The sequence below is a fragment of the Myxocyprinus asiaticus genome, chromosome 19 (assembly GCF_019703515.2).
Source record: "Myxocyprinus asiaticus isolate MX2 ecotype Aquarium Trade chromosome 19, UBuf_Myxa_2, whole genome shotgun sequence".
In the NCBI taxonomy this organism is placed as follows: domain Eukaryota; kingdom Metazoa; phylum Chordata; class Actinopteri; order Cypriniformes; family Catostomidae; genus Myxocyprinus; species Myxocyprinus asiaticus.
In genome coordinates, this window is record NC_059362.1 from 5,555,878 (window position 1) to 5,579,325 (window position 23,448).

Here is a 23,448-nt window from a genome sequence, read left to right on the forward strand (position 1 = left end):
TGGGTGTCAGGAGCCAGGTAAGTGCTCCACGTGATTATCCCTTTGGTCTCCTTCGCCCAGAGTTTGGACGCGTGGCTCGTGCTTTCCAACCCGTCACGATGGCTGACCCGGACCGTCCGACTCGGCTACGCGATTCAGTTCGCCAGGCGCCCGCCCAGGTTCAGTGGCGTCCAATTCACCTCGGTGAAGGGCGAGAACGCCGCTACCTTGCGTGCGGAGATCGCTACCCATCTACGGAAGGGTGCGATAGAGCCTGTCCCTCCGGCCAAGATGAAGAAAGGGTTTTACAGCGCCTACTTCATTGTACCGAAGAAAGGCAGTGGGTTGCGGCCAATCTTGGACCTGCGAGTACTGAACCAGGCCTTGCACTCCCGTTCAAGATGCTGACGCAAAAACGCATTTTAGCGAGTGTACGGCATCAAGATTGGTTCGCAGCGGTAGACCTGAAGGACGCGTACTTCCACGTATCGATCTTACCTCGACACAGACCCTTCCTGCGGTTTGCTTTCGAGGGCCGGGCGTACCAGTACAAGGTCCTCCCCTTTGGCCTGTCCTTGTCCCCTCGTGTCTTCATGAAGGTCGCAGAGGCAGCCCTTGCCCCGCTAAGGGAAGTAGCCATCCGCATCCTCAATTATCTCGACGACTGGCTAAACCTAGCTCACTCTCGTGATGTGTTGTGTGCGCACAGGGACCTGGTGCTCACGCACCTCAGCCGACTGGGGCTTAGGGTCAACTGGGAAAAGAGCAAGCTCTCCCTGGTTCAGAGCATCTCTTTTCTCGGCTTGGAGTTGGACTCAGTCTCGATGACGGCGCGCCTCACAAACGAGCACGCACAGTCGGTGCTGAACTTCTGAAGACGTTCAGACAAAAGACAGTGGTTCCACTGAAACTTTTTCAGAGGCTCCTGGGGCATATGGCATCCTCAGCAGTTGCCACACCACTCGGGTTGATGCAAATGAGACCACTTCAGCACTGGCTTCAGACTTGAGTCCCGAGATGGGCATGGCACCGCGGGACACATCGAGTGGTCATCACGCCGATCTGTCTCTGCCTCTTCAGCCCTTGGACCAACCTTGCATTTCTACGGGCAGGGGTTCCCCTAGAGCAGGTCTCCAGGTGTGTTGTGGTTATGATGGACACTTCCAAGACGGGCTGGGGCACCGTATGCAACGGGCACACAGCCGCCGGCTCCTGGTCTGGCCCGCAGCTGCGTTGGCACATCAACTGCCTCGAGTTGTTGGCAGTACTGCTCGCCCTGCAGAGGTTCTGGTCGTTGATCCAGGGCAAGCACGTGTTGGTCCGGACAGACAACACGGCAATGGTAGTGTACATCAACCATCAAGGTGGTCTACGCTCCCATTGCATGTCACAACTCGCCTGCCATCTCCTCAAGTCGCTACGAGCCACTCACATCCCAGGCGACCTCAACACCGCAGTGGACGCGCTGTCACGACAGGTTACGCTCAGGGGAGAGTGGAGACTCCACCCCCAGGTGGTCCAGCTTATTTGGAGTCAATTCAGTCGAGCACAGGTAGACCAGTTTGCTTCCTGGGAATCCTCCCACTGCCCTTTGGTACGCCCTGACCAAGGCACCCCTCGGTATAGATGCGCTGGCACACAGCTGGCCCCCGGGATTACGCAAATACGCGTTTCCCCCAGTGAGCCTACTTGCACAGACCCTGTGCAAGGTCAGGAGGACAAGGAGCAGGTCGTCCTAGTAGCACCCTACTGGCCCACCCAGACGTGGTTCTCGGACCTTACGCTCCTTGCGACAGCCCCTCCCTGGCGAATTCCCCTGAGGAAGGACCTTCTTTCTCAGGGACGGGGCACCATCTGGCACACGTGACCAGACCTCTGGAATCTCCACGTCTGGCCCTTGGACGGGACGTGGAAGACCTAAGTGGCCTACCACCCGTGGTGGTAGACACGATCACTCAGGCTAGGGCTCCCTCTACGAGGCGCCTGTATGCCTTGAAGTGGCGTCTGTTTGCTAAGTGGTGTTTTTCCCGACGCGAAGACCCCCAGAGATGCGCAGTTGTCTTCATTTATGTCAACATTGCTTGACAGTGAATGGAATATATAATATGACTAGGAAGGTGCAATAACCAGAGAAAACCTCAGAATTAAACTGCGCTTGACCCATCCAATTAGCGCTGTGTGAGCACGATTTTGCCAATCCACTTGCGCCTAGACTTACTGCATACTTGCAAATTGAAATAAAATAGGGCCATAGATATTGATTATAACATTGAAAAATATTCAGATATATGCAAATATATAAGCAGTTTGAGAGTGTAGGGAGACCAACTCCTGATTACAGTACGTCATTCTCAAAGATTCATGGGAGTGAATGGTCGCTGCTAAACTCTTAAGCCATGATTTTGCAGCTATTTCTCTGATTGGTGGATCTCTATTCAGGATTATGGTAAGTGTAATTCTTCACTGGGAATTAAATTTAATAAATAAATTAACTAATTAAACAATCACACACATCACACTTGTATGGTTATTGGCTTCTACAGAATCAGGGTTAGTTCACTCAAAAATGAAAATTCTCTCATCATTTACTCACCCTCATGCCATCCCAGATGTATATGACTTTCTTTCTTCAGCAGAACACAACTGAAGTAAAACAGAAAATGCAAGTGGATGGTGAAATGACCTTTGAAGCTCCAAAAAAAGAACAGTCAGTCAGCATAAATGTTATCCGTAACTCCATTGGTTAAATGAATGCCTTCTAAAGCAAAACAATCGCTTTTGATGTGTCAAAGATAGATATTTAAGTACTTTTTAACTATAAATCATCGCTTCCGGTCAGCAGCAGTATACGCATTCACAAGAGGGAGGAGCTCACACTGTCTCTCATGTGACATATTCGCATTGGCATGTCCGCTGCCGCCTCTCTTCTGGACGAGCTTAACACCGGTTTGTGTAAGTTTGTTCACTTACTGTCTCTGTAGTGGATGTAAATCGATCTCTCAAACGGGTGAACATTCACAAAGCCACGGGTCCAGACGGCATGCTGGGTCGCGTCCTTAGAGCATGCACAGGCCAACTAGTGGTTGTTTTTATGGACATTTTCAACTTCTCCCTCTCCCTGTCTATAGTTCCCTCATGCTTCAAAACCATCCACCATTGTGCCTATACCGAAGCAAACTAAAATCACCTGCTTAAATGACTGGTGTCCTGTTGCTCTGACTCCCATAATCAGCAAATGCTTTGAGAGACTAATCAGAGATTACATCTGCTCTGTGCTGCCTCCATTGCTTACCGCAACAACCACTCCACTGATGATGCCATTGCATCTACAATACACACTGCTTTCTCCCACCTGGAAAAAAAGAACACTTATGTGAGAATGCTGTTTGTAGACTACAGCTCAGCATTCAACACCATAGTGCCCTCCAAGCTTGACATTAAGCTCTGGGCTTAAACAGCTTGCTGTGCAGCTGGATCCTGGACTTCCTGTCAGGCAGATGCCACATGGTCAGAATGGGCAACAACATCTCTACCCACAACACTGGAGCTCCGTAGGGCTGCGTTCTCATCCCACTCCTGTACTCTCTCTACACCCATAACTGTGTGGCCACACACAGCTCCAACTTCAACATCAAGTATGCAGATGACACGACAGTGGTAGGCCTGATCACAGATGACGAAGAGATGGCCTATAGAGAAGAGGTGCGTTCCCTAACACCCTGGTGCCAGGAGAACAACCTCTCTCTCAATGTCAACAAGACCAAGGAGCTTGTGGTGGACTTCAGGAGACTGGACAAAGAACACAGCCCCATCACTATTGAGTTCACATCTCTGACAACTTCACATGGTCCGTCCACACAGAGGCCATAGTGAAGAAGGCGCATCAGCGGCTCTTCTTCCTGAGACAACTGAGGAAGTTTGGGATGAGTCACAACATCCTTAGATCGTTCAACACGTGCACAGTGGAGAGCATTTTGACTGGCTGCATTACCGTCTAGTACAGGAACAGTACTGCTCTCAACCGCAAAGTGCTGCAGAGGGTAGAACGCACATCCCAGCACATCATTGGAGGTGAGCTTCCCTCCAGGACATCTATACGAGGCGATGTATAAGGAAAGCACAGAGGATCATCCGAGACTCCAGCCTTCCAAGCCATGGACTGCTCTCACTGCTACCATCTGGCAGACGGTACTGCAGCATCAGAGCCCGCACCAGCAGGCTACGGGACAGCTTTTTCCCTCAGGCCATCAGACTGCTGAAATGCTAACAACTCCATACCCTAGGACATTAACACTAATTTAATTGGACTCAATATGTATATATATATATATATATATATATATATATATATATATATATATATATATATATATATATATGTATATATATATATGTATATATATATATATATATATATATATATATATATATATATATATATATGTGTATGTATATATATATGTATATATATATGTATATATATATATATATATATATATATATATATATATATAATCTCACATCTATCATTATTAATATCTACCCCTTCATGCACATCTAAGAATTAATGGAACGCGTGAAAGTGCCAAAGCGATTACATCGCACGCGTGTACTGCTGCTGACTGGAAGCGATTATTTACAGTTAAAAAGTACATAAATATTGATCTTTTTCACACCAAAAGCGATCGTTTCGCTTTAGAAGACATTAATTTAACCTGTGGAGTCGTATGGATGATGTTTACACTGACTGTCTGTTCTTTTTGGAGCTTCAAAGGTCTGATCACCATCCACTTTTTAAGGACCAAGTGAGCCAAGATATTTTTTCTATTTTTCTTCAAATGTGTTTTGCTGAAGAAAGAAAGTCATACACACCTGGGATGGCACGACAGTGAGTAACCCTTTAACAGGCTGAAGATAGATCTTCCACGAGCACTTAAAAGGTTAGTTCACCCAAAAATGAAAATGCTCTCATGATTTACTTACCTTTAAGCCATCCCAGATGTGTATGACTTTCCTTCTTCAGTAGAACCGAAGTGAAGATTTTTATAAGCACATTTCTGCTCTTTTTGTCCACACAATGCAAGTAAACAGGTACTATTAGACTGTGGCTATTTGACAGTCCAAAAGTCATATTTAGGCAGCATAAAAGTAATCCACATGACTCCAGTCGATCAATTAATGTCTTCTGATGCAAACTGGTAGGTTGATGTAAGAAAGAAATCGATAATTAAAACATTTTTAACTTTAAATCTTTGCTTCTTGCCAGCAATGTATTGCTGTTTGAAATGACCCAACTCTCGTGTGATGTTCGTTCCTCTGTTATATACAAAGCGCACACTTCCGACTCCTTGCGTGAACGCGCCATTGCTCTTACATCGCTGATGCGTCGACTGCAGGCAGGAAGCAATTTTTTTTTTAAGTTAATAAAGTTTGAATTATCAATTTATTTTTTACACGGATTTATCAATTTGCTTCAGCAGACATTCATTGATCAACTGGAGATGTGTGGATTACTTTTATGCAGCCTAAATATGCCTTTTGGACTGTTTAAATAGCCAGCAGTCTAATGGTACCTGTTTACTTGCATTGTATGGACAAAAAGAGCTGAAATTGTGCTTATAAAAATCTTCACTTTGGTTCTGCTGAAGAAGGAAAGTAATACACATCTGGGATGGGTTAAAGGTGAGTAAATCATGAGAATTTTCATTTTTGGGTGAACTAACCAGTCCACAAGTATAATGACACTTCCTGTACTATTTGCTTAAAAGAAGTGTAAAAGTGTCTATAAAAGTGTCTGTTAAATGACTAAATGTAAATGTTAACAATCTTTGACCTCATGGTAGATCTATTTTAAAGATTTAGACATTATTGCTAACAAGAAAATGAATGAGATTTTTACCAAAAAATCATAATTAAAGGATTAGTTCACCTGGAACCATACTGTTGTATCCTAAATAAGTGGGATGTATTTAAAAAATCTGTTCAGATAGCCAGATGTCAAAACAAGTGTTGCTTGTGAAAGTGTTTATAGATATGCTTGAGTTACCTACTGGTGATTTAAAGGTGTTAAATTGTAATATAAGTGTATTGTATTTGTCAGGCTGGAGTGTGAACTGTGTGCTGTGTAATTCACTCACCCTGAAACAGTCTGGCGAGGTGAGGTGGAACTTCTGCTGGATATCTTCAGAAGCTCCAGCGCACAGCCTGTAAAATATGTGATAGTTCCTCTCATCCTGACCTTGTGTGCAGATACGAGACTTCTCCAACAGATAATGCGACACAAAACCACCTACTACTGCATTCTGCAAAACAAACCAGCACATGCATTACAAATGAACATGCAATAATAGGAACAGGATATAATAGGAAAACCGATAAAAATAGCAATCAATGTATCAAACGCTTGCAAAGTGAATAGAAGACATTTTAATATCTTTTAAGGACCTGCAGATACCCTGTTTTCAAACATGATGTGCTTTTTGGCATTTAACGTACAACTAAAGTACACAAAATACACTAAATAGTGATTAACTAGTATAGAGTGTTGCTGTTTTAGTAAAATTACATTGAGTTTATTTTTGTCTTATTGAATTCAGGATTTTTGTGCTAGGCGCACCTTTTCATTAAAGTGAATCTCCACAAACTTCCCAAAGCGACTGCTGTTGTTATTTCGGACAGTTTTGGCATTTCCAAATGCCTCGAGCAGTGGGTTTGCTAGGATTGAGTAAGGACAAGTAAACATGGTCTTACATTTTCTTAGTCATCTTTATTTGAACTCAGAATTTAGATTAGTAACAGTACAGTACATTCAAACGTACCTTCAACTATTCTTTCATCAATGTCTTGACCTGTGCCATAAGATGTAGTTAGGTACCTGTGAGAGCAAAGCATAAAATACTTTTATTATTAATTATTTTTCTTTAATACAACATAATAAAATGAAAATGATATATTTACATTAGAATATATATTTATTAGGGTTAGGACATTTAACAAGTTAATTTCTGCGATTAACAGTTGGCTGTATAACTCAATGAATTGTCTAATTAACCGAAAAAAAAAAAAAAAAAAAAGACAATTTTAACGTTTATATTTAAATAATCAAAATAAATTATGACTAACCAATTTCTTGCAAGTTCTTTGAGACAAAGTATACAGTAAATATATTTCTGATTAGATTTTTATGTTTATTTTAATATTGATTACATTTGATTGATTACTATGATTAATCACAGAAAACTGCGATAAATTAGTTAAAATATTTTAATTCACAGCCCTAATATTTATGTATTCTTCCTATTCTCTGACTGATATGTAAATGAGCTCTCTCAGTACCTTAGAACAAACTTGGTGTTTTCAGTTTTTCCTGCTCCGGACTCTCCCGACACAATGATGGACTGACTCATCTTCAACACTTTCATATCACGATAGGCTTTATCCGCTAAACACAACAAACACAAATCACAGTCAATCCCAGACTAATAAACATTCTACTTGTGCATCAGTTTTATATAATATCATTCTTCAGTTTAGGAGCCATACCAAAGATCCTTTTTAGCACTTAGCTGAAGTGTGTAATTTCTGAGCAACTAGCCCCAAACAGAATTGCAAAAATAAAGCTCAAATCAATACAGTAGTTTAGCCAATGTTGTTGTGTCAGGATGGTTGGGATGCTCAAACAAACCCAGGAATGTTTTGACAGCGCCACCGAGCCAAAGTGTTATTCTTTTAGAGGAAATCATCTTGTAAATATTTTACTTATAGTTGACTCTGCATATTAAAGGCACAGTTCACCCAAAAATTAGAATTCAGACATTGTTTACTCATCCCTGTGTTGATTTAACCCTATATGACTTTCTTTCTTTTTTAACACAAAGGGAGAAATTTAGAAAATAATTTGTGCTCAGTGATGTCATTCAATGGCAATATATGGTGACTACATCTTCAAACTTCAAAAGAATGCAACAGGTGGGGCCTGGGTAGCTCAGTGGTAAAGACGCTGGCTACCACCCCTGGAGTTCGCTAGTTCGAATCCCAGGGCGTGCTGAGTGACTCCAGCCAGGTCTCCTAAGCAACCAAATTGGCCCGGTTGCTAGGGAGGGTAGAGTCACATGGGGTAACTCTACCCCATGTGCTCCTCGTGGTTGCTATAATGTGGTACGTTCTCAGTGGGGCGCGTGGGGAGTTGAGCATGGTTGCCGCGGTGGATGGCGTGAAACCTCCACAAGCGCTATGTCTCCGTGGCAACGCACTCAACAAGCTACGTGATAAGATGCGTGGGTTGATGGTCTCAGACGCAGAGGCAACTGGGATTCGTCCCCTGCCACCCGGACTGAGGCGAATAAATACGCAACCACAAGGACTTAAAAAGCACATTGGGAACTGGGCATTCCAAATTGGGAGAAACAGGGAAAAATCCCCCCCCCCCCCCCCAAAAAAAGAATGCAACAGTATAATTTCAGAAGTCTAATAAATTATTCCATGAGTCTCATGGTTATTATGAAAGCATACGATATGGTTTGGTGAGGGAAAAAAAAATATAGAATGTATTATTTAGTGAAAATGTTCATTGACCGTTGATCTCCTGTGCGCGTTCATGATAGGGCACGAAAGCAACAGTTCACGCAGCACCCTCGCAACATTGGGGCGTTCAAGTGAAAACTTGACACAACACAGCTGCACACAAAACAGAGAACAGAACTTACTAAACATGTCTGAAGAGTTTGTAGTTGAAGAATTGATGCATTTCTATGTCCAGCCTTATTACGAAGTGCTCTGAAATCAAACAGAAACATAGAGGCTACAGGCAGTCAAAATCACACCGTGTCCAAAACTGACGCCAAACGACACGCAATAAAAGGTAACTTTTCTATGTTAATCAGAGTTTTTGTCCTAACCAGCAGTGACGAGCGACGGTACATTCTATCGATCGCTTACTTTCTATTTATGTCATTGCGAAAATATTTGGTAACTCTGTCCACTGTGAACTGGCACCAGTCCAAAAACTTTCTAAAAAATAAAGCTGGGCATAGAAATGCATCAATTCTTAGACTACAAACTCTTCAGACATGTTTAGTCATTTCAGTTCTCTGGTTAACAACACAGAGGTGAATAATTACATAATTTTCATTTTTGGGTGAATCCTTTCAATTTTGGGTACAGTGCATTTATTAAACATAAAGTGTTTAATAATACTACTAATATGTTTTATTTGTAAAATACTAAATAGAGTTTACAAAGTGCTTAAAGCATACAGGAAATGGACAGTGATACTATGTCAGAAAATAAATAAACTGCATATGAATAATCATTTATTTTTCAGTAGGCAATGTTTAGAATCAAACTAAATTACAAAAGCACATGACCTGGAAATTTTCTACAATGTCAAATAAAACTTTAAACTGACGGATCCTTCAATAACAGCCTCTTTGCAAAGCTAAATTCACAAAACAATCTGTGCTAAAATGTGCTGCTCAAACTGTTAAGTTCAGACTGTAATGATAAGGGATCTTGTTAAAAAAATCTCTTTACAATAAGGTTCCATTTGTCAACATTAGTTAATGCTAATGACTAGCAACGAACAATATTTTTAAACATAATTTATTAACCTTGGTTATTGCTATTGATTAAAACACAAATGTTCATTGTTAGTTCATACTGCATTAACTTATCCTACTTACTCCTTATTACAGACCTCACTGTGACTGGACGGGGCAAGTTGTTGAACCCCTAACAGGCGTAGTTGATGTGTAAATGTGGGTGGTTATGTGCATGTATTCATCTGACTGATGTGAAAATGTTCAAAACGAGTCGATATGCAGGTTAGTTTTAATAAATGCTGCTTTTTGAATGGGGAATACATTTTGAGTTCTGAAAGCTACATTATATTTCAAAGTACAATCAATTAAATTTAGCATTAATATCAAATATCACAGAGATGCTAATTGACCTTATATTTGCCTGCTTGCCCACCCATTTATGGAGGCCCACCCAAACAGCAAATCCAGCCGATGCCTCTGCTCGTAACCTGAGAAAGATAGTTCTTGTTGAGTTGACACTTACCAATTGCATATACGTGTGGTGGTAGAGTGCCCAGTGATCGGCCCTGGTACTGTTTAATGGTGTCTGGAGAATACAGCTTGGAAATCTCAAAATACGGGTTCACGGCGATAAGGATGTTGGCCACAAATGTCTACAACACAACAGATTAGCAGCAGAAATGTGACCAATAAATGCAGTTTTTATTATTAGTCTGTTTTCGTTTTCCGGTCTCCAGTGTTTTCACTCGCACCAACATATGTTTTGGATGGATAATGTAATGTTTATCTTATTACATTTCTAAAAATTGGCAAAAAAAAAAAAAAACAAAACAAAAAAAACTGTGGCTCCACAGTGCCGTGATGACCGTCTTTTGGTAGTGTCTCACTTGATGACATGAAGCTACGGCTCAAGGTTAGTTCCATTGATATCATCATCTACTTCGAGTTGTTAACAACATCAAAAATTGAGTCTGAACTCCTTGAAGTTTAAGTTACTCCAACTAACACTTAAAATTTTGTTGTTCTCTATCTGGATCACTCGTTTCGGTCATTTTTACATTGCTTCTTATAGAGACCGGAACCAGATAACAGTCCAGTGACAATTATAATCATCATGGGGCCACGCAGTGGTTAGTCAGGAAAATTGTGTATAGCATAGTGTCCTCATGACAACATGCACTACTAACATCCAGACTGAATGAGAGTGATAGGCAAAGAGAATACTTACATAAATCTTATCTTTACTATAGCGCACACGCACGTTATTAAGAAGCGTGGCTTCATTCAAGTACATCAGTGAGCCTGTAACACACATATGAAATTATTACACTCAACAGTTAGTGATGTGATTTTATCCAGTATACTATATTTTATCCAACTCACATGTAATGACACTTACAGTTGTCTTCCACGTGTTTGTTGACATCATCTTCAGCAGGGAATACTTGATTGACAGGAGCTTGAAAGGTCTGGAAACACATTAAATATTGTGGTTTACAGCATGTTTGGTCTGTAATTGGTTGTTAATATTTAAAAAGACTGTTTGCTTCCTGGTCCAAATAAAAAGAGCATCCATATCCAAGTCTCAATGATATTCTGGTCTCTAGGTCCCTCCTTTAAAGGGGTCATGGCATGAGGAATAACATTTTCCTTGATCTTTTGACATATAAGAGCTAATTTTACTATAAAAACATACTGTAAGTTTCAGAACTTAAAACTTCCTCAATATAAAATGAGCATTAATTTAAATCAAGCTACAAAAACGGCTCGTTTGGAATTTGTGGAACTTGTGACATCACAAGGACCAAATACATCTGCATATGACTGCCTCTTCAGCAAGACAGCACCGCCTATTTTTCTTCATTGTACCCTTGGCCCTGCCCACTGGAGCTTAGTCAGTCACACGGGTGTTGAGGAGAGACAGGCCTGTCATGGGAGATTCATCCTAAGTGGACACTTTAATGTGCCTGTCTGGATTTAAATGTTTTTCTACATGAAAGTGCACAGCTTTGACTGTTCTCTTACATCTTGCATCGCTTTTAAAGATGCGACGTCAAGTTATAACTCTAAAAAGGATTGTGTTTCATTCAGCTGTGCTGTCTTGCTGTTGTGCTGTTTGGATGGCATCCTGGACTGTTTTGCTAATTTTAACTGTTTATCTTTTGTAAACGCACTACATGGACATCTCTGATTGTTTTGATGCATTTCCTGCAACGTTTTGAGAGTGGGACAAGCGCAACTTTTAAAAACACATCTCATTCTGCTGCTGCTACTGACTGGGAGAAACACATGCAGTCCTGTGTGTAAACAAACCTGGAAAATGTGAGATGTGAAGACAAGCGTCTCTGCTGTGGCCTGTTAAAGCCGGTTGAAGCACCCAACATCACCGTAGATTGTATTACGTTTGTGTATTCAGAAGACTTCAGCCTGGATTGCTTGTGAAACTGTCACAATATGATTCAAGCTTGGCAAAGGAACTTTTATTGAAAGATGGGACAGATAGAATTGGACTATTGGACGAAAATTCGTAAGTAACCAATTCCATTCACGAAAATGTCATACACTGGTGGCCAAAAGTTTGGAATAATGTACAGATGTTGCTGTTTCGGAAGGAAATTGGTACTTTAATTCACCAAAGTGGCATTCAACTGATCACAAAGTATAGTCAGGACAGTACTGATGTAAAAACGTCACCATCACTATTTTTGATCAAATCTAGACTTATCTAGCCCCATTTCCAGCAGCCATCTGGAGTGATGGCTTATCCTTGAATAATCATGCTAAATTTCTAATTTGGTACAAGAAAATCACTTGCCATTATATCAAACAGTTGAAAGCTATTTGGTTTGTTAAATGAAGCTTAACATTGTCTTTGTGTTTGTTTTTGAGTTGCCAAAGAATGCAATAGACTGGCTTAAGGTCAATATTAGGTCAAAAATGGCAAAAAAGAAACAGCTTTCACAATCCAATAAAATCCCTTTATTGTCACTCAACCATATACACAAGTGCAACAGTGGGTGAAAGTCCTGGGTGCAGTTCCGAGCAACATAGCAGTCAAATTGACAAATACCAATTTACAATAAACATCAGATTTACATATCTAATATACACATAATTACACACAACACAATATACAAATAATAATATACAATGTACAGTATACAATACACACAATATAGAATACACATACCCAGAATACACAGTATACAATAGAAAATAGTATATATAAAATATGCAGTAGGTTGTATTGTGCTGTATTGACATTCAGGCTGTCGGTTGATAGTCAGTTGCCAGTGTGTTGTTAAGAGAGAATATAATTTATGACAGTCCAGTGTAAGATTAATAAAGTGCAGTGTTGATGTATATTGATCGTGAGAGATCAAGAGTTCAATAGTCTGATTGCTTGGGGGAAGAAGCTGTCATGGAGTCAGCTGGTGCGGATCCTGATGCTGTGATACTGCCTGCTTGATGGTAGCAGTGAGAGCAGCACATGGCTCGGGTGGCTGGAGTCTCTGATGATCCTCCAAGCTTTTTTCACACACCGCCTGGTATATATGTATGTCCTAGAGGGAGGGAAGCTCACCTCAGTTTGGTTTCTCTAGAAACTCTTCAGTCAATCATTGTTTTGAGGAATGAAGGCTATACAATGCTTGAAATTGCAAAAAAAAACCCTGAAGATTTCATACAAAAGTTGTACACTACTGTCTTCAAAGACAAAGGACAACTGGATCTAACAAGGACAGAAAGAGATGTGGAAGGCACAGATGTACAACTAAACAAGAGGATAAGTACATTAGAGTCTCTAGTTTGAGAAACAGATGCCTCACATGTCCTCAGCTAACAGCTTAATTGAGTTCTACCCGCTCAACACCAGTTTCATGTACAACAGTAAAAAGAAGACTCAGGGGTGCAGGCCTTATGGGAAGAATTGCAAAGAAAAAGCCACTTTTGAAACAGAACAGGTTAGAATGGGCAAAGAAACACAGACATTGGACAACAGATAATTGAAAAAGAGTGTTATGGATCTTAACTCCATTGAGCTTTTGTGGGATCAGCTAGACTGTAAGGTGCATGAGAAGTGCCCAACAAGACAGCCACATCTATGGCAAGTGCTACAGGAAGCGTGGGGTGAAATGTCACCAGAGTATCTGGACAAACTGACAGCTAGAATGCCAAGGATCTGCAAAGCTGTCATTGCTGCATGTGGATTATTATTTGATGAGAACTCTTTGTTGTAGTTTAAGAATAATTAAAAAAAAAAAATTGTAATAGTAATTGTTCATGTTATTTATGTCCTGACTATACATTGTGATCAGTTGAATGCCACTTTGGTGAATAAAAGTACCAATTTCTTTCCATAAGAGCAAAATCTGTACATTATTCCAAACTATTGGCCACCTGTGTATGTCATGACTGTTTGATAGTTTATGCTGTGCTTGAGTGAACAGTTTGATTCAGTCAGATTAAATGTGTTGGGTGTACGTTATGTGTTAATCCTGAAATTGTGTTTTAAAATGTTGTGTGGAGTTTGTTCTTTTTCTTCAAATTGAATTTAAAATATGGATGTATTGGAAAAGCTGCATGATGTTAGCCAATCACAAAAGTGGGCGTTTACACTGAAGTCTTAAAGGGCCAGACAGCTTAAAAACAAGCGTTTCAGACAGAGAGCCAGACAGGGTGGAAAATTATTATATATGACTAAATTATGACTGTTTGTTGCAAAAAAACTTTACTAACATTATAAGTGGACCTCAGGGAAGATAATACAATTATTTTAAAAAACAGTATGTCATGACCCCTTTTAATACAAGTCTGTTGGATTTTTTTCATCTGTTTTATCATCTGTCAGGTGAAAATCGTAATATCAAATCTCTTCTTCACAAACTGCATGATCAGTGCAGGACGAGGTAAATGCTGAAGTTTAATAATTAGGGTTAAGTATATGTTCAAATCAGTAATTAGTAATACCAATTCTTGCCTTAGCAAATACTAATAAATAAGACAGGTACATTCAACAAACATCAGTGCCATATGTTTAATATGGTTGCTACAACAATCAAGATCCCCTTTAATGGATTACATTCCATCCTTGTGTCCTGGTATAAAACAGTAGTGTGTATTACACACACACACACACAGCTGTAGTGTGTGAACAGACAGTCCATTGTGTTATCAGAGCCCGGCGACATCACACTGCACACAAATCACATGGACTAGATGTAACACTGCACACACACACACACACACACACACACACACACACACACAGAGGGTTATTGCAACTGTAATGTGTGTAAAGATCTGCAGCGAGCAAGACTTCATATGAGCTATGGGACGTTTTTGCGGTAGTTCTCAAAAGGCAAGCATTCAGCCCCAAAACAGATATGTTTTTGGCAGAAACAGAGAACAGGACAAGAAAAATTATTAAGTGAATGCCTTTCAGAATGATTTTGAGACTGAATAATGTTTTCATTATTTTGTTTAAACAGTTTCTTATGCTTAAAGCGCAATAGTTTTCCAAAAAGCAATTAAACATCTACACTTGTCAATGTAGTTTATCAATGCGATTTTTACTAGTGGAAATGACAATCAGTAGAGGTAGAGACAATTGGCTATGATTGTCAAGTATGGGAACTCCAACATGACACGGTTTATGTAGTTTGAAGGGTAAACTTATAGTTAAACTAAACAACAGTCTGATCCTCACTAATGCACTGCAAATTATTTCAATCATGTTCTTGCTTTCCAGTAAAACATCTAAACAGCCTAAAAAAGTCAAGTGAATCTAAACAGCTAGATTTACTTGAAAAGCAAAATAAGACAATAATACTTCTTTGATTTAAATGATGCTGTTTTTTTCATAGGGTGTAAGTGATGTGGGCAACTCAAATTAAAGTCATACTTAAAGAGCCCATATTATGCTAATTTACAGGTTCATAATTTTATTTTGGGGGTCTACTAGAATAGGTTTACATGCTTTAATGTTCAAAAAACACATTATTTTTCTCATACTGTACATTTCTTTTCCCCTCTCTTCATCCTCTGGCTCAAACACTCTGATTTAACTCCTGTCTCTTTAAAGCCCCCCTTTCCAAAAAGCCCAGTCTGCTCTGATTGGTCAGCTGGCCTAGTCTGTTGTGACTGGTCAATCGTGTAGAGCATGGGTCGGAAATTTAACACCCCTTACCATAACCGAGTTTCAGCTCCCGAGTCTTCCTGGGCAGCTCTGTAAACACTATTGTAACTATGGTAACAGTGGCGTTGGTTTTTGCCATACCAGCTCTAGCCCGAGTCCGATAATTAAAGTTTGGAAGAACAAGCTGATCGACCCGAACCACCTTCGCAAGCACGACTTGAGCAGAACGTTTCACAGTGGTACGTTTTAATTTTGTAGCTTTCTTACAAGTACACTGTTGATTATTTTGAACCTAAAAAAGCTTCAAGAAAAAGACATGTAGTGCATCTAAGTTAGTCATCTTTTGCTGGAATGGGTGTAGCCGAACATTTTCGCCCGAGCTATGAACGGAGAACAGAGGCTTACTCCTGATTGGACATTACCGGGGTATTAGAGAGTTATTGAGCAAGTTAGTCGTGGACTACCGATAGCGGCCATAACATTACAGCTTGTAATTATATAATTATATAAGACACTTGAGATCGACCACAGCTGAATAGTAAACCCTTACCAAAACGATAACATTACATACCAAGTTAGCCGAGCACTACCGTGGATTGCAGACATAAAATTACCATTTGTAAAAATAAATCCATCTCCACACTTTTCATGATAGTAAGGACGACAAACAATCTGCATAATTCTACACAATTGTAGGTTAAAGTGGGCCCGCAGCTGATTAGCAAAACTATTTCAACACAGTAACATTAGCTAGCAGGTTAGCAGAGGCCTACAGATGTGCACTGGGTGTACACCGTAGCTACAACACAAAACTCCGCATTTCAACTCTTGGTAGCAGATAAATCCACAAATAATCAAACATACTTACAGTTTGTGATCCTGAAGCGCCAGACTGTCCCAACAAAGTGGGAACTGCGCCATCTTTCAGGAGTAACCGTCTTGAAAATCCGGCATTGGTTGTGGTTGTACTGCTGAGGAATAGTGGTAAAAATAAATTTTAACCACTGTTCTTCAATTCGTCTGCCTTTGGATGTCCAGACAAAGAGGTTTTGCTTTCGCAGTAAAGAAAACAGTGTCTTCTCGACATGGCGACTACACTAACCCAACTCATCCTGGCCTCGGCTATAACTATGTTTGTTTGAGGGTGGGCCAAAGTAGCCCTTAGGCGGGCATTATGCAAATGTGTTACATAGTGATGTAGATACTTTACGGAAGAAATGGCTGGACTACAATCCAGCCGTTTCTTGTAGTTCTTGAGCAGTGTTGACTGTGGGAGAGAATAACTCCCTTTTGCGTGGACTTTGTGCTTTGTAACTTTGCAGACCTTTTACATGCACAAACAGCTATATTACACACTAAAGGAAAGGCAAAATCCCCAAAAAGCATAATAGGGCCTCTTTAAGTGCCTTGACGATCGTGGTTCGATTTGCTGTTTTGATGTATTTCCTAATGAAACAGGAATTGGGGGCGGGACATGACAAACGACTCAACCCATTTTTTTAAATAGCCAATATTCTTTAGTTTAAAGCTACACACAGCCACAGCCACACACACATAGACACAAACACACACCCTCCACCATGCTACTCGTGTCAGAGTCGCTTCACGGGAAAACTTGAGAAGCTATCTCAATACCCGCCAGCTTTTCAAATGTTTTGAGGACCAAAGGTTTTAACTGTCAACATTACTACATAACCGGCCCACAAACGCACATGCCATACCTTGGTCATTACTTCGATGAGGCGGGAGCCATTGTGCCAATACAGATGAATGAGAAACAAGTGAGTAAAAAACAATATATCCATGTTTTTAATCACAATACACCAAACATAATGAATAAAGAACACTTAATCGGGGGCCTGGGTAGCTCAGCAAGTAAAGACGCTGACTACCACACCTGGAGTCGCAAGGGCGTGCTGAGTGACTCCAGTCAGGCTTCCTAAGCAACCAACTGCTAGCGTGGGTAGAGTCACGTTGGGTTAACCTCGTCATGGTCACTATAATGTGATTCTCGCTCTCGGTGGGGCATGTGGTGAATTGTGAGTGGATGTCGTGGAGAATAGCGTGAACCTCCACACGTGCTAGGTCTCCGCGGTAACATGCTCAACAAGCCACATGATAAGATGCGCAGATTGAATGTCTGAGATGCGGAGGCAACTGAGATTCGTCCTCCACCACCCGGACTGAGGCATGTCACTACTTAATCGAACTGTACATACCAAGAAATCTCCAGCTGCACAAAAAATATAAATAAACTCCAGCCACTTGTACTTGCAAAACAAACGCAAAGTCTCAGATATTCCAACTTTTTGTTTAAAGATTAAGAGGGCAAACCATTAAAAAATAAATTAATGGGTAAATAATGTGCATGGATAAATAGTTTATAATAAAAACAGCAACATCCAATAAGAAAATAAGAATTGTAAATTTGGAATTTATGGTGACTTCAAAGTCACAAAAACCATCTCGTAAAGAAACCTTGTGTGTCTTCTAAAAACTTTTACTTCAGTGAAAAATTTACTGCAGAACTTTATCAATTTTAGCAGAACTTGTTGGTGTGGTGGACATTCTGGTGCAATATGGCTGCCATTGCATCATCCAGGTAGATGCTGCACACTAGTGGTGGTTAAGGAGAGTCCCCCATAATATGTAAAGCGCTTTGAGTGTCTCGTAAAGCGCTATATAAATGTAACAAATTTGTATTATTATTATTATTAATATTATCTAGGGGTATATTTAAATGTATTCACTACATGGGTTTTTACTGATTGGACTGCTATCTTCAATTCCTGGCTATATGCAAATAAAACAGAGTTCACTTCCTTGATTATGCTAATTAGCTAATTTAAAAGATGTGATTTCTATTTGATTCCAAATGACTTTGCCCAGTGTGCGTGTGTGTCTGTGTGTGTGCGTGCTGCATAGTTTTCCCCTCGGGGCTTGTCATGGTTCAGATGTGTCCATGCTGCACTTACCGTCAGTGTTTAGTTTCAGTTTCTTCAGCAATCCGCATAGTATAAATTAAGAAAAATGTTCTGTCTCTCCTACAATGTGCATTTGTTTCTTACCATGTTACTATTTATTGTGTGATGCGAGCCCTATGCAGATACTCGGTAACAGCTGTTATGTTTGCCATTTTCCCCATGCTGATGTAGTGCTGTTTGGTTGCAATAAAGTTTACATATGTGGCTTGAACTGCTAGATGCATTTACACTTGACCTAGTTTCGTCTGGAATGTGTCTCAAACCACCTCCCTAGCATTAAACTAGCTAAATTAAAAGATAAGGAACAAAATCTCAATGTGTCTTTATGTTTTTGTGACAGGTGCAGTTTCTCTGCGAGACAGAGACTGACTAATTTCACATATGATGCTGCAAGTGACACAATGAACTGCGCTGTTATTTTTCACTAATATAGGAAAAGGAAAGGAAAAACAAGTAAATAAACCCATTGTCATAAGGACAAAAAAATATAATAAAAGTAATGCAAAATACAATTTCATGGCTAGACAGGATGGTCATTTTTCACTTTTTGGCAAGCATGGCAAAAAGTTTGAGAGCACTTTAACTTCCACCTTCATGTTATGTTTGTCTTCTATGTGTCACAGAAAACTGAGAACATTGTTCAGAAATACAGATTTCAGTAGAATGCCCAATACATTTGACATTCACTGCTTCATTAATACCTATATTATTCATATTCTATGGTTTGAAACCTTCCAATGTCACACTGAAGACCAGAAACATGCTCTACACAAGTACACAAACAAACACGATGCAAATGTCTGGCCAAAGCATTGCAAGCATGTGGTCTCATACAAGCAAGTGCAAAAAAGTGTGCTCTTGTGTTACTGTGGCAGTAACAAACCTTAGTACTTTAAGGGGGCGATAGAGTTTCCTTCAAATGTCTGTGACGTTAAACCAGAAGTATTATTCAGATAACTAGTTATAAACATTTGCAACACTACCACTACTTGTGAGTTAAGTTAGTTAGATACCTTTAATTTTCTTGCTCCACAACATTGGTTTGTTTTGTGTATGTTTCGTAAAGAATATGTTTCAAGTCTTGCTGTGGAACTGTGTATTGTTGCAGAGGTTCCTTCTTACCTTTCCCTTGAGAGGTTCGATGGTCAGACTGTCAGCACTGATGTCAATGATTCTGCCCAGCTGAAATCCATCCGTAGGGTGGGGTGCCCACACTGACTTCCCATCATCCATTTTACCACTGAGGAAAAGACAAAAATCGCTCTCATTATTCACAGAGAAGGACACAGTTAATGAAGAAGAAAAAGAGCTACTGGTTTCTATAATACTGTTCCTATAGCTGAACTGGTAGAGAATAGTGATAATAATGCCAAAGTCATTGGTTTGTTTCAGGGAATGACATTTGTACCTCTTTAGATATAGGCCTCCAATATGCAATGCAGATCTTTAAAGAAAACATGCTTGACAATTCTATTGGCTATTTCTACGATAAGTTCTACAAACCAAGTGACAAACCATGTGTTTCAAACCAAACAATTCCACATTTCATAAATCAAAACAAAATATAAAAATTGTTATCATTGCATTATTACTTTCAAATGCCTAGTTAAAAACTTCATGATCAAGGGGAAAATGGACGCCATGCAGACGTGTGAGTGACGAGCTCTGCGCACTTTGCTGAATTTTCGATTATTCTCATGTTATAATCTGGTGAAATTTGTTACACCCAGTTACACATTTGTTCTTTGTTGCAAAACATGGCAAAGAAGTCAAAATCCTCGGGCTCTGGAGACATTAAAAGACACTTACTTGTTCAGGATGAAAGCCCCGAGAGGACTACAGACCGGGACTCGATTTGGATGGCGCGGCGAGAGAGGAGATCCAGCGTCAGTTGTCCAACATGTCGATGATGTTGACGAAGATTGTTGCTGACTTGGAGGATCTCGCTGTAATACATCGATCGATCACGGCGATGGAAACAAAATTCTCTGAGTTAGGTACAAGAGTGTCTGATGTTGAAAAACGAATCGATTTTCTGGAATCTTCGGAGAGGGAATTATCCGCTAATCCGCCCGCGACCAAAGTTGATTTGGAACATCTCCTTGAAAAGCTTGAAGATCTTGAAAATAGAAACCGCAGGAATAACGTTCGAATTGTTGGAATTCCTGAGGATGAAGAGGGCAGAGATATGGTGAAATTCCTAGACGAGCTTTTCTCGAGTCTGCTCGACATAACAGGCCACAAGTTGGAAATCGAGCGAGCTCACAGAGTCCCAGCTCACAGATCTGCTGAGGGAGATAGGCCCAGATCGATTCTAGCCAGATTTCTGAGATCATCCGATAAAGATCTTGTGTTGCACCAGGCAAGGAGCAAAGGGAAGCTTTCTTGGAAGAACCATAATGTTTTCTTGTTCCCAGACTTTGCGAGTTCGACAAGAGAGAAACGCGATCGGTTCAAGGAATGTAAGAAACTCTTACATCAGAAAAAGATCTCGTTTGCTCTGATGTTTCCTGCCAAACTGAGAATAGAAATGAAAAACGGTCACAAAGTATTCACATGTCCAAATCTGGCAATGTCTTTTATAGAATCAATGGCTGAGTAAACCGTTGGATATTTCTCATGTGAGTGGGCCTGACTCGCTGTACCTAACTCTTGAGGAAGCTGGGTGAAATTTTGGGTTTTTTGCGTTGGCTCCACCGTGCGGCTGGAGCTTGTTTTGTGAATAACACTTTTCCTTAAATAAACTTTTGCACTGATGGAAGATTACATTTGCATTGAAGTTCCCGGCCAGTTTGAGAGTGGACACTACGGATGACCGCAAAATATTTACATGCTCACTCAAAGGATGTCTTTTATAAAGCTGACGGATTGTGTAAGTCATGGTATAAACTTTTATGCGGCCTCCGAGTGAATTGACTCGATCATCCGGGGAACCTGGGATGCCGGTTTTGATTCTTTTTGTATTGGTTCCGTCTAGCGGCTGAAGCTTATTCTGTTGAATAACATTCCTTTGGAACAGCTGTGGATTAATCTGTTCGTTCTTCGTGCTTATTCCTCCTGCTGGCTGGAGTTTGTTTTGAGTTTTTTTTTTTTTTTACGGGACATTTGAATGATTACGTCATTCGCTGAACTCATAACAGCCGGCTCACAGAACATTCGTTTGTCTGTCCGAGGAATCTAAACGGTTTTATATCGGCTGGAATTTGTTTTGTGGAAGATCACACCTTTGAGACAGTTCTGTGAATGAATCTACACATTTTTTGTGTTCATTCTTCTTATTAACTGGGTTTATTTCACAAAGTATTTTCTGTTATGTAATTTTGCCTCACAAATTGAGCAATCCGATGGCAAAGTTGCCGTGGGGACTCTTGTGCGTTCATGGACCTTTTGAGTTTAGAGGGATTGTCGCCGGTTGGCGCTGTTGTGCGTGTGGTTAATGTGCACGTTTTTCTTTTTTCTATTTGTTTTGTTCCAGGGGATGTTCGGGGGTTGATTGTTTCACTAATGGGGAAAGTGGTCTTCATAATTTTGTTTTTCACACACAATTTTTTATTTTTATTATATCAATATGTCAAATGTTAATATGAATAAGTTGTCTCTCTCCACATGGAATGTGAATGGGTTGGGGCACCCCATAAAAAGAAGGAAGGTTATTACTTTTCTTAAACGTAAGAAATATGATATAGTGTTTCTTCAAGAAACACAGCTCTCCGCAGGAAGCTGAAAAATTTGTGAAGATATGGGGTGGACATGTTTTCTTTAGTGTTGGCTCAAGTAAGAGCAAGGGAGTCATTATATTGATAAATAAACATTTACAATTCAAATTTCTCAAACAGATTAAAGATAAATTAGGAAGAGTAATTATTGTTTTAGCTGAAATTCAAGGGCAAAGTCTGATTTTGGCTAATATTTACGCACCTAACGTTGATGATCAAAGCTTTTTTATAGATCTTGAAGGGATGTTGCAAACCGCTGGCACCCCTCATGATATAATATTGGGAGGAGACTTTAATCTTTTGATGGATTTAGTCCTTGATCATAGTGAAGCTAAAGTGTGTAAACCCCCTAGAGCAACACTGATGCTTCATAGGATGTGTAAAAATCTTGGTCTTTCGGATATTTGGAGACTTTTGAACCCATCCGGTAGGGACTATACATTTTTTTCATCAGTCCATAAGATTTATTCTAGAATAGATTTTTTTTTTATATCCAAATCCCTCATTTCATCTGCTCAATTGGAAACATTTTAGTCTCAGGTCACGCCCTGGTGAGTTTAGAGGTGATGCCACATATAGAGAAAAAGAAATCATATAGTTGGCACCTTAATGTATCCCTTTTACAAAATCCTGATTTCCAACAAATGTTAAAGACTGAAATCAATGTTTATATGGAGACCAACTGGTCCTCAGTATCCTCTGTGGGCGTGGCTTGGGAGGCACTTAAGGCGGTTCTTAGGGGCCGGATCATACAGTATGCCTCATTCATCAAAAAATCCAAAGCACGAGAACTTGTGGAGTTGGAAGGAAATATTAAAAGTGCTGAGGCAGAGCTGAAGCGCCGTATGTCAGCTGATGGCCTCAGAGAACTGACCCGATTGAAATATAGATATAATACTATTTTGTTGCGGAAAGTGGAGTTTTGGTTATTCAGGGCAAGACAGTCATACTTTGAGTTGGGTGACAAAGCAGGGAAGCTTTTGGCTAGATATATAAAGCAGAGAGAGTCTTTTTCTACCATTCCCTCAGTGAAATCTGCTGGTGGTGAAATATTTACCTCAGCCATTGATATTAATAATGCTTTTAAAGAATTC

General features: G+C 40.2%; 1 protein-coding gene across 1 annotated transcript in view; it reads right to left on the minus strand.

The window, feature by feature from the left end:
- Positions 1 to 20,500, minus strand: part of LOC127409881 (unconventional myosin-VI-like) — a 490,797-nt gene extending 470,297 nt beyond the window's left edge. Inside the window, exons 1-9 of the mRNA XM_051644812.1 lie at positions 20,448 to 20,500; positions 19,761 to 19,878; positions 10,918 to 10,987; positions 10,747 to 10,820; positions 10,042 to 10,171; positions 7,315 to 7,420; positions 6,798 to 6,853; positions 6,596 to 6,693; positions 6,117 to 6,281 (exon numbers count right to left, since the gene is read on the minus strand). Coding sequence (XP_051500772.1) covers positions 6,117 to 6,281; positions 6,596 to 6,693; positions 6,798 to 6,853; positions 7,315 to 7,420; positions 10,042 to 10,171; positions 10,747 to 10,820; positions 10,918 to 10,987; positions 19,761 to 19,871 — 810 coding nt within the window. The 5' untranslated portion in view covers positions 19,872 to 19,878; positions 20,448 to 20,500. The remainder of the gene's footprint in view (positions 1 to 6,116; positions 6,282 to 6,595; positions 6,694 to 6,797; positions 6,854 to 7,314; positions 7,421 to 10,041; positions 10,172 to 10,746; positions 10,821 to 10,917; positions 10,988 to 19,760; positions 19,879 to 20,447) is intronic.
- Between the last annotated feature and the right edge of the window lie 2,948 nt (positions 20,501 to 23,448).